A 12812-nucleotide genomic window follows, 5' to 3' on the forward strand; every position below is an offset into this window, starting at 1 on the left:
GTATCTGGTCGACTCTTCAGCTAGCTTCACGATTTCCTTACGGACGGAACTGTAGCTTTCCGCACTTCCCACTGCCAAAGCCCTAAGATTTTGTTCACGGTGTTCTTACGTCGGTCGGAAACGCCGTTGGAAGTGTCAAGTATGACGTTGGAGTAGATGAGGCAATTAAACATAGAAGGGCAAAACAAGCCCCTCAACGCCCAGGTACCATAAAGCGTGTGCCTTTCCTAGATATTGTTCAGGGTGTCCTTACGTCGGTCGGAAACGCCGTTGGAAGTGTCAAGTATGACGTTGGAGTAGATGAGGCAATTAAACACAGAAGGGCAAAACAAGCCCCTCAACGCCCAGGTACGATAAAGCGTGTGCCTTTCCTAGATATTGTTCAGGGTGTCCTTACGTCGGTCGGAAACGCCGTTGGAAGTGTCAAGTATGACGTTGGAGTAGATGAGGCAATTAAACATAGAAGGGCAAAACAAGCCCCTCAACGCCCAGGTACCATAAAGCGTGTGCCTTTCCTAGATATTGTTCAGGGTGTCCTTACGTCGGTCGGAAACGCCGTTGGAAGTGTCAAGTATGACGTTGGAGTAGATGAGGCAATTAAACATAGAAGGGCAAAACAAGCCCCTCAACGCCCAGGTACCATAAAGCGTGTGCCTTTCCTAGATATTGTTCAGGGTGTTCTTACGTCGGTCGGAAACTCCGGTCGGAAACGCCGTTGGAAGTGTCAAGTATGACGTTGGAGTAGATGAGGCAATTAAACATAGAAGGGCAAAACAAGTCCCTCAACGCCCAGGTACCATAAAGCGTGTGCCTTTCCTAGATATTGTTCAGGGTGTCCTTACGTCGGTCGGAAACGCCGTTGGAAGTGTCAAGTATGACGTTGGAGTAGATGAGGCAATTAAACATAGAAGGGCAAAACAAGCCCCTCAACGCCCAGGTACCATAAAGCGTGTGCCTTTCCTAGATATTGTTCAGGGTGTCCTTACGTCGGTCGGAAACGCCGTTGGAAGTGTCAAGTATGACGTTGGAGTAGATGAGGCAATTAAACATAGAAGGGCAAAACAAGCCCCTCAACGCCCAGGTACCATAAAGCGTGTGCCTTTCCTAGATATTGTTCAGGGTGTTCTTACGTCGGTCGGAAACTCCGGTCGGAAACGCCGTTGGAAGTGTCAAGTATGACGTTGGAGTAGATGAGGCAATTAAACATAGAAGGGCAAAACAAGCCCCTCAACGCCCAGGTACCATAAAGCGTGTGCCTTTCCTAGATATTGTTCAGGGTGTCCTTACGTCGGTCGGAAACGCCGTTGGAAGTGTCAAGTATGACGTTGGAGTAGATGAGGCAATTAAACATAGAAGGGCAAAACAAGCCCCTCAACGCCCAGGTACCATAAAGCGTGTGCCTTTTCCTAGATATTGTTCAGGGTGTCCTTACGTCGGTCGGAAACGCCGTTGGAAGTGTCAAGTATGACGTTGGAGTAGATGAGGCAATTAAACATAGAAGGGCAAAACAAGCCCCTCAACGCCCAGGTACCATAAAGCGTGTGCCTTTCCTAGATATTGTTCAGGGTGTTCTTACGTCGGTCGGAAACTCCGGTCGGAAACGCCGTTGGAAGTGTCAAGTATGACGTTGGAGTAGATGAGGCAATTAAACATAGAAGGGCAAAACAAGCCCCTCAACGCCCAGGTACCATAAAGCGTGTGCCTTTCCTAGATATTGTTCAGGGTGTCCTTACGTCGGTCGGAAACGCCGTTGGAAGTGTCAAGTATGACGTTGGAGTAGATGAGGCAATTAAACATAGAAGGGCAAAACAAGCCCCTCAACGCCCAGGTACCATAAAGCGTGTGCCTTTCCTAGATATTGTTCAGGGTGTCCTTACGTCGGTCGGAAACGCCTTTGGAAGTGTCAAGTATGACGTTGGAGTAGATGAGGCAATTAAACATAGAAGGGCAAAACAAGCCCCTCAACGCCCAGGTACCATAAAGCGTGTGCCTTTCCTAGATATTCTTCAGGGTGTCCTTACGTCGGTCGGAAACGCCGTTGGAAGTGTCAAGTATGACGTTGGAGTAGATGAGGCAATTAAACATAGAAGGGCAAAACAAGCCCCTCAACGCCCAGGTACCATAAAGCATGTGCCTTTCCTAGATATTGTTCAGGGTGTCCTTACGTCGGTCGGAAACACCATTGGAAGTGTCAAGTATGACGTTGGAGTAGATGAGGCAATTAAACATAGAAGGGCAAAACAAGCCCCTCAACGCCCAGGTACCATAAAGCGTGTGCCTTTCCTAGATATTCTTCAGGGTGTCCTTACGTCGGTCGGAAACGCCGTTGGAAGTGTCAAGTATGACGTTGGAGTAGATGAGGCAATTAAACATAGAAGGGCAAAACAAGCCCCTCAACGCCCAGGTACCATAAAGCGCGTGCCTTTCCTAGATATTGTTCAGGGTGTCCTTACGTCGGTCGGAAACACCGTTGGAAGTGTCAAGTATGACGTTGGAGTAGATGAGGCAATTAAACATAGAAGGGCAAAACAAGCCCCTCAACGCCCAGGTACCATAAAGCGCGTGCCTTTCCTAGATATTGTTCAGGGTGTCCTTACGTCGGTCGGAAACACCGTTGGAAGTGTCAAGTATGACGTTGGAGTAGATGAGGCAATTAAACATAGAAGGGCAAAACAAGCCCCTCAACGCCCAGGTACCATAAAGCGTGTGCCTTTCCTAGATATTCTTCAGGGTGGCCTTACGTCGGTCGGAAACGCCGTTGGAAGTGTCAAGTATGACGTTGGAGTAGATGAGGCAATTGAACATAGAAGGGCAAAACAAGCCCCTCAACGCCCAGGTACCATAAAGCGCGTGCCTTTCCTAGATATTGTTCAGGGTGGCCTTACGTCGGTCGGAAACACCGTTGGAAGTGTCAAGTATGACGTTGGAGTAGATGAGGCAATTAAACATAGAAGGGCAAAACAAGCCCCTCAACGCCCAGGTACCATAAAGCGTGTGCCTTTCCTAGATATTGTTCAGGGTGTCCTTACGTCGGTCGGAAACACCGTTGGAAGTGTCAAGTATGACGTTGGAGTAGATGAGGCAATTAAACATAGAAGGGCAAAACAAGCCCCTCAACGCCCAGGTACCATAAAGCGTGTGCCTTTCCTAGATATTGTTCAGGGTGTCCTTACGTCGGTCGGAAACGCCGTTGGAAGTGTCAAGTATGACGTTGGAGTAGATGAGGCAATTAAACATAGAAGGGCAAAACAAGCCCCTCAACGCCCAGGTACCATAAAGCGTGTGCCTTCCCTACATATTGTTCAGGGTGTCCTTACGTCGGTCGGAAACACCGTTGGAAGTGTCAAGTATGACGTTGGAGTAGATGAGGCAATTAAACATAGAAGGGCAAAACAAGCCCCTCAACGCCAAGGTACCATAAAGCGTGTGCCTTTCCTAGATATTGTTCAGGGTGTCCTTACGTCGGTCGGAAACGCCGTTGGAAGTGTCAAGTATGACGTTGGAGTAGATGAGGCAATTAAACATAGAAGGGCAAAACAAGCCCCTCAACGCCCAGGTACCATAAAGCGTGTGCCTTCCCTAGATATTGTTCAGGGTGTCCTTACGTCGGTCGGAAACACCGTTGGAAGTGTCAAGTATGACGTTGGAGTAGATGAGGCAATTAAGCACAGAAGGGCAAAACAAGCCCCACAACGCCCAGGTACCATAAAGCCTGTGCCTTTCCTAGATATTGTTCAGGGTGTCCTTACGTCGGTCGGAAAGAAATGTTGGAAGTGTCAAGTATGACGTTGGAGTAGATGAGGCAATTAAGCACAGAAGGGCAAAACAAGCCCCTCAACGCCCAGGTACCATAAAGCGTGTGCCTTTCCTAGATATTGTTCAGGGTGTCCTTACGTCGGTCGGAAACACCGTTGGAAGTGTCAAGTATGACGTTGGAGTAGATGAGGCAATTAAGCATAGAAGGGCAAAACAAGCCCCTCAACGCCCTAGGTACCATAAAGCGTGTGCCTTTCCTAGATATTGTTCAGGGTGTCCTTACGTCGGTCGGAAACGCCGTTGGAAGTGTCAAGTATGACGTTGGAGTAGATGAGGCAATTAAACATAGAAGGGCAAAACAAGCCCCTCAACGCCCAGGTACCATAAAGCGTGTGCATTTCCTAGGTATTGTTCAGGGTGTCCTTACGTCGGTCGGAAAGAACGTTGGAAGTGTCAAGTATGACGTTGGAGTAGATGAGGCAATTATACATAGAAGGGCAAAACAAGCCCCACAACGTCCAGGTACCATAAAGCGTGTGCCTTTCCTAGGTATTGTTCAGGGTGTCCTTACGTCGGTCGGAAACACCGTTGGAAGTGTCAAGTATGACGTTGGAGTAGATGAGGCAATTAAACATAGAAGGGCAAAACAAGCCCCTCAACGCCCAGGTACCATAAAGCGTGTGCCTTTCCTGGATATTGTTCAGGGTGTCCTTACGTCGGTCGGAAACACCGTTGGAAGTGTCAAGTATGACGTTGGAGTAGATGAGGCAATTAAACATAGAAGGGCAAAACAAGCCCCTCAACGCCCAGGTACCATAAAGCGTGTGCCTTTCCTAGATATTGTTCAGGGTGTCCTTACGTCGGTCGGAAACACCGTTGGAAGTGTAAAGTATGACGTTGGAGTAGATGAGGCAATTAAACATAGAAGGGCAAAACAAGCCCCTCAACGCCCAGGTACCATAAAGCGTGTGCATTTCCTAGGTATTGTTCAGGGTGTCCTTACGTCGGTCGGAAAGAACGTTGGAAGTGTCAAGTATGACGTTGGAGTAGATGAGGCAATTATACATAGAAGGGCAAAACAAGCCCCACAACGTCCAGGTACCATAAAGCGTGTGCCTTTCCTAGGTATTGTTCAGGGTGTCCTTACGTCGGTCGGAAACACCGTTGGAAGTGTCAAGTATGACGTTGGAGTAGATGAGGCAATTAAACATAGAAGGGCAAAACAAGCCCCTCAACGCCCAGGTACCATAAAGCGTGTGCCTTTCCTGGATATTGTTCAGGGTGTCCTTACGTCGGTCAGAAACGCCGTTGGAAGTGCCAAGTATGACGTTGGAGTAGATGAGGCAATTAAACATAGAAGGGCAAAACAAGCCCCTCAACGCCCAGGTACCATAAAGCGTGTGCCTTTCCTAGATATTGTTCAGGGTGTCCTTACGTCGGTCGGAAACACCGTTGGAAGTGTCAAGTATGACGTTGGAGTATATGAGGCAATTAAGCACAGAAGGGCAAAACAAGCCCCACAACGCCCAGGTACCATAAAGCGTGTGCATTTCCTAGATATTGTTCAGGGTGTCCTTACGTCGGTCGGAAAGAACGTTGGAAGTGTCAAGTATGACGTTGGAGTAGATGAGGCAATTAAACATAGAAGGGCAAAACAAGCCCCACAACGTCCAGGTACCATAAAGCGTGTGCCTTTCCTAGATATTGTTCAGGGTGTCCTTACGTCGGTCGGAAACACCGTTGGAAGTGTCAAGTATGACGTTGGAGTAGAGGAGGCAATTAAACATAGAAGGGCAAAACAAGGCTCACAACGCCCAACTGCATACTTCAGCTGAAGAAAGGGCATCAGAAGTGGAATTCGAACCCACACCCACAGCTTGCCGGTCAGAGATGTTAGCAATTACACCATGCTAGCTACCCTCTCTGGTGTAATTATGGTAGCATCTCTGATCGGCAATCAGAGATGGGTATCGTCATCAAGTAGAAGGACTACATGTGGAGAAAGTCCCCTTTACACTGACAGAAACTCTATCTCACGTACAAGGTAACAACGCAATCAGAGGGTGTGGGTTTAAATCCCACTGTTGTGGAATTTTCATCAACTGCAATCGTTCAATGTCAAGTACGGCGTCCCATACGTCCCGTACGGGTATGCTTATTTTCTGAGTGTCTATTTTTGCTGTCAAAACTTCGCATGCGCTCAAGTTCACGTCCGTCGAAATTGGTGTCTTATCACAGTCCTACAATGTCGAGCTTCCAGAAGAAATCTTACCTTGCAGAAACTTAAATAGAAACTTACTCATTTGGCTTCCATACTTGTCCTTCCCCAACGGAAACATGGCACCGAAAGCAAACCATTCTAACGGCACGTTAGATTCTGTGATGTCTGAAATGCAATGCGGTACTTTCAACAGCTTCCGACTGTGCCGGACTATAAACGTGAAAAGCAAGGGGGAGCTACGGTGGGTGATTACATGGGCATGGGATAAGAGCTTCCACACCTTATTCGGCAGCACGTTTTAGGCTGGTGTCCTTTTAGAAAAGCGGCACTCCAAGTGAGTAGCATAAAGTGATTTTCCTGCAAAGACATCTTGCTTACCATTCACTTCGAACTTGTTTCTCCACATGAGTGCCATCTTGGCCATCTGAACAGCCTCCTCCACGCGCAGGAATTTTTGCCTGATAAACCTCCGGCACAATTCCGCGCTGTCCCACATTTTTTGTAAATCTGCCGGATGGTACGCATCTGGAAAAAGATTACAACGATGAGCGAGAAACAAAATTTATTTCGTTCATTTTGGAAATCTTTTTTGACGGAGTCCTTTATGAAATGAACAAAACGGAGCCCCCCCCCCCCCGAAAATGCTTTACATTTCCAACATACTTTTTTCTTCCTGTATTCTCGTTGTGCGGATGGCGAAATGCATACGGAGCGCAGATGAGCGTGTTTATTACATCAATATTTGTTATCTGTCGTCGTTTTGAAAATAGTTTGTCCGTTGCCACCTGGGATCTCCAAAGCGGGCCCTACCGCGTATCTGAACGCATTCTCACGAAGACGGCTTTTTCCTCCGTGACATTGAAATCATGCTATCAGTGAATTCTGTCCAGGGTCGCTCCACAATGTGCATTACTATTTTGTGGTCTGTTCCCAAGCGCTTTCTCGAACAGATGAGGATTTGACAAAGCTGCTATTCAAACGACCTGTAAAAATTTGCAAGGTCCTCGGATGACCCCAAATTTTCGACGCGCTCAGAGAATGTCATTTCCCTTTTAATTACGCGCGTTCTCCTTTGAGATGGGATGTTGTCGAAAACAATAATAGGGAGAGATTGAATTCATCGCACGTCACTAGATGACAACTGGGTCATACTACACCAAATGATCCAAACATGATATGTGTCATGAATCGATTTTATGGAAATACTGCTGCGTCACATAGTGTCATAAAGTGTTTTATGGAAACCTGCTTTGCATGAGGTATACAGGGTAGAATGTCGCATCATGAGATTTTATGATTATTTTCATGATATGTGCCATGAATTGATTTTATGGGACTACCGCTGCTTCTAAACGTGTCATATAGTGTTTTATGATTGCCGACGATCGTTATGACATTTCATGACTATTTTCGTGATATGTGACACGAATCGATTTTATGGGAATACTGCTGCGTCACATAGTGTCAAAGTGTTTTATTGAAACCTGCTTTGCATGAGGTACACAGGGCAGAATGTCGCATAATGACATTTTATGATTATTTTCATGAATGTGCCATGAATTGATTTAATGAGACTACCGCTGCTTCTAAACGTGCCATATAGTGTTTTATGACTACCGATGGTCATTATGACACTCCGTGACTATTTTCATGATATGTGTCATGAATCGATTTTATGGGAATACTGCTACGTCACATAGTGTCAAAGTGTCACTGAAACCTGCTTTGCATGAGGTATACAGGGCAGAATGTCGCACCATGACATTTTATGATTATTTTCATGAATGTGCCATGAATTGATTTAATGAGACTACCGCTGCTTCTAAACGTGCCATATAGTGTTTTATGACTACCGATGGTCATTATGACACTCCGTGACTATTTTCATGATATGTGTCATGAATCGATTTTATGGGAATACTGCTACGTCACATAGTGTCAAAGTGTCACTGAAACCTGCTTTGCATGAGGTATACAGGGCAGAATGTCGCATAATGACATTTTATGATTATTTTCATGAATGTGCCATGAATTGATTTAATGAGACTACCGCTGCTTCTAAACGTGCCATATAGTGTTTTATGACTACCGATGGTCATTATGACACTCCGTGACTATTTTCATGATATGTGTCATGAATCGATTTTATGGGAATACTGCTACGTCACATAGTGTCAAAGTGTCACTGAAACCTGCTTTGCATGAGGTATACAGGGCAGAATGTCGCATAATGACATTTTATGATTATTTTCATGAATGTGCCATGAATTGATTTAATGAGACTACCGCTGCTTCTAAACGTGCCATATAGTGTTTTATGACTACCGATGGTCATTATGACACTCCGTGACTATTTTCATGATATGTGTCATGAATCGATTTTATGGGAATACTGCTACGTCACATAGTGTCAAAGTGTCACTGAAACCTGCTTTGCATGAGGTATACAGGGCAGAATGTCGCATAATGACATTTTATGATTATTTTCATGAATGTGCCATGAATTGATTTAATGAGACTACCGCTGCTTCTAAACGTGCCATATAGTGTTTTATGACTACCGATGGTCATTATGACACTCCGTGACTATTTTCATGATATGTGTCATGAATCGATTTTATGGGAATACTGCTACGTCACATAGTGTCAAAGTGTCACTGAAACCTGCTTTGCATGAGGTATACAGGGCAGAATGTCGCATAATGACATTTTATGATTATTTTCATGAATGTGCCATGAATTGATTTAATGAGACTACCGCTGCTTCTAAACGTGCCATATAGTGTTTTATGACTACCGATGGTCATTATGACACTCCGTGACTATTTTCATGATATGTGTCATGAATCGATTTTATGGGAATACTGCTACGTCACATAGTGTCAAAGTGTCACTGAAACCTGCTTTGCATGAGGTATACAGGGCAGAATGTCGCACCATGACATTTTATGATTATTTTCATGAATGTGCCATGAATTGATTTAATGAGACTACCGCTGCTTCTAAACGTGCCATATAGTGTTTTATGACTACCGATGGTCATTATGACACTCCGTGACTATTTTCATGATATGTGTCATGAATCGATTTTATGGGAATACTGCTACGTCACATAGTGTCAAAGTGTCACTGAAACCTGCTTTGCATGAGGTATACCGGGCAGAATGTCTCACCATGACATTTTATGATTATTTTCATGAATGTGCCATGAATTGATTTAATGAGACTACCGCTGCTTCTAAACGTGCCATATAGTGTTTTATGACTACCGATGGTCATTATGACACTCCGTGACTATTTTCATGATATGTGTCATGAATCGATTTTATGGGAATACTGCTACGTCACATAGTGTCAAAGTGTCACTGAAACCTGCTTTGCATGAGGTATACAGGGCAGAATGTCGCACCATGACATTTTATGATTATTTTCATGAATGTGCCATGAATTGATTTAATGAGACTACCGCTGCTTCTAAACGTGCCATATAGTGTTTTATGACTACCGATGGTCATTATGACACTCCGTGACTATTTTCATGATATGTGTCATGAATCGATTTTATGGGAATACTGCTACGTCACATAGTGTCAAAGTGTCACTGAAACCTGCTTTGCATGAGGTATACAGGGCAGAATGTCGCATAATGACATTTTATGATTATTTTCATGAATGTGCCATGAATTGATTTAATGAGACTACCGCTGCTTCTAAACGTGCCATATAGTGTTTTATGACTACCGATGGTCATTATGACACTCCGTGACTATTTTCATGATATGTGTCATGAATCGATTTTATGGGAATACTGCTACGTCACATAGTGTCAAAGTGTCACTGAAACCTGCTTTGCATGAGGTATACAGGGCAGAATGTCGCATAATGACATTTTATGATTATTTTCATGAATGTGCCATGAATTGATTTAATGAGACTACCGCTGCTTCTAAACGTGCCATATAGTGTTTTATGACTACCGATGGTCATTATGACACTCCGTGACTATTTTCATGATATGTGTCATGAATCGATTTTATGGGAATACTGCTACGTCACATAGTGTCAAAGTGTCACTGAAACCTGCTTTGCATGAGGTATACAGGGCAGAATGTCGCACCATGACATTTTATGATTATTTTCATGAATGTGCCATGAATTGATTTTATGGCACTACAGCTGCTTCTAAACGTGTCATATAGTGTTTTATGACTACCGACAATCATGACATTCTATGACTATTTTTATTATATATGACTTGAGTCGATTTTTTGGGACTACTGCTGCTTCATATGGTGGCATACAGTGTATTATGACTACCGACGCCCATTATCACATTCCGCGACTATTTGCATCATATGTGCCATGAGCCGATTTTGGAACTACTGCGCTTCAAACAATATCATACAGTGTTTTATGACTACCGATGGTCAGCATGACATTTTATGATTATTTTCAGGATATGTGCCACGAATTGATTTTATGGGACTACAGCTGCTTCTAAACGTGTCATATAGTGTTTTATGACTGCTGACGGTCGTTATGACATTCCATGACTATTTTCATGATATGGATCATGAATCGATTTATGGGAATAGTACTGCTGCGTCACATAGCGTCATAAAGTGTTTTATGGAAATCTGCTTTGCATGACGTATACAGGGTAGAATGTCGCATCTTCAAATGACATTTATAAAAATCACATTTGGAAAGTTATAGAACAAAGCCCGAACCAATTACTCGCAAAAATGTAAATACACTTTTCTCACTCGTCGCAACCTTTCGAGCACCTTCAAATATTGAAGAAAACTTATTTTGAAGCGACTCTTCCTTCGAAGTCCTCTCTGCACAACCTAAAAAAAATCGGTCATTGTCGAGCGGTATGTTTGGATCATTTGGCGTGAAATGGCCAACTGGGTTTCCAAGTTTTCGAGTTGACCGAAAAACGCCGAAAAACACTCGCCCATAATTTTTTGGAGATTCGGCATATTCCGAGAAACTGATAATTATACCAAATGACGTTATATACCGAAAGTGTCGGTACCCGATTGCACTTTTTTCCTCCGGAGCATCAAACTTATGTTTCTCCTTTCCAGGTGAAATGCGGGAAATACCAACCTGCGCAGCCGCCTCTAGTTCAGCGAATATCCAAACAAATAAAATATTTTCTCTCATAATTTAAGTAATTATGTTTCGTGTGGCTCTTAGGGAAATAGCACCACCCCGTTTAACTAGTGATTATAACTGCCGATTTTTCGCAATTTTTGGTGCAAATGCTTTAAAATGCCGGAAATAACCGAATTTGGAAAACCACACAAATGCGGAATAACACCCACTGAATCTCCCGAGGAATAAAAACCGAAATTGCGGAATGATAACCGAGGCAAACGGACAACTAACAGTTGTGCTGCCGTCTTTTCGTGCCGTTCCTCGTCCACACGAGGAAATGCTTTTCGTCAACTTTCCCCCATCATGAGGAAGGCAATTCACAAAGAGAATTATTTTCTATTCCACTTTGTCTAGCCTAGATAGGAGGTATTTTGAGTGGATGCGAAAAAATGCCTATTGTTTGGCGTCCTTGGCAATTTTAAATGAACGTATTGTTCCCCACCCGAAAGCGCAATTGTAGTTGGATAACTCTCCTCCTCTAATGTATCTCGCAGTTGACGCGAAGGTTCCTCCTTTACGCTTTGTAAAGCAGGGTACCCGCATCTTCATTCCCCGCGTCACCACCAGCAATGAGGTAGAGAAAGTCCCCATTCCTCATCTCACAATAAACTTGTGAAACGTTGCAAAATCATTTTCACTTTTTCGGTGCACTGGTGAATGCGTTCCCTATCCCGTGGAGCTTCAGGGATCAGTGCGCGTGCACAAAAGCTGCACGAAAAAAAAAACGTGCATGTGTTAGTAATTTGATGCAGCAGGTCCTAATCTGTAGAGGAATAGATTGCCCGTCTTATCGTATAAACGTCACCACAGCAAACAGTTAATAGACCACTGACTTTTATTTGGAAATCTAAAGGGCAATCCCCTTTCGCCCAACACTTACTCACCCACAGCTTTAATTGGATAAGACGGATTAAGCGAAATGGGACGTAATCGATTAGAGAGAGTTGGATATGTACCCGAACAGGAAGCGTCAAAGCACTGTTGCAGAAAAAGAGGAAGCAATTCCTACGTGAATCGAAAGAAAGGAGTCAACAACCGCGGCCTACATATGCGAAACTTGTTGTCTGAGTCGACACAATTATCTCCTAACGGCGTTACTCTTTCTGTAGCGATCCATGCAGAGAACCTACCTTCACTGAGGAAGTCACTGACCTTCGTAACGATCGAAGCGTCATGAGAGCGGTAAACAACCCTCGCATTCGGTGTGGAAAATAAAGCCTTAATGAATGGTCAGCTGGAGTGGACCGATTTGGGCGGCACGAGACACGTATGGCCTTTGGACGGTTGTATATCAGTGGAGCGGGTTGAAAACCGTGTGTCCTAGATTAAATAGAGAGCTTTAGTACATCGTACGCAAAGGCGATAGCGCACGTAACAGATAGCGTTGGTCGTTCTGCGCGAAGCTCTCTTCCTGATATGGGCTTGCGCAGAACCGTCAACGCTATCCCTTACGTAGGCAAATGCGATAGCGTACGATGTACTAAAACTCTCTAATGTCAACAATAGCGAATAATCCAATCTTATAATGGTCCAGTCCCACCGCGGGCAGCGTCATTAACAGACCGGGGATTTATACGCACTAAAAATTATCGAAATATGCACGTAATTATATGCGACGAAAAAAACATTAAGTGAAATATCAGTTTGGAGGCACGTTTATTTTGGCGCG

The 12812-nt window shown here is 44.3% G+C and overlaps 1 protein-coding gene across 1 annotated transcript in view; it reads right to left on the reverse strand.

The window, feature by feature from the left end:
* The window catches only part of LOC135389134 (motile sperm domain-containing protein 2-like), a 30288-nt gene that overhangs the window by 16049 nt on the left and 1427 nt on the right, over positions 1-12812 (reverse strand). Inside the window, exons 2-3 of the mRNA XM_064619144.1 lie at positions 6356-6502; positions 6056-6142 (exon numbers count right to left, since the gene is read on the reverse strand). Coding sequence (XP_064475214.1) covers positions 6056-6142; positions 6356-6502 — 234 coding nt within the window. The remainder of the gene's footprint in view (positions 1-6055; positions 6143-6355; positions 6503-12812) is intronic.

This window comes from Ornithodoros turicata, chromosome 3 (genome assembly GCF_037126465.1).
Source record: "Ornithodoros turicata isolate Travis chromosome 3, ASM3712646v1, whole genome shotgun sequence".
Taxonomy (NCBI): domain Eukaryota; kingdom Metazoa; phylum Arthropoda; class Arachnida; order Ixodida; family Argasidae; genus Ornithodoros; species Ornithodoros turicata.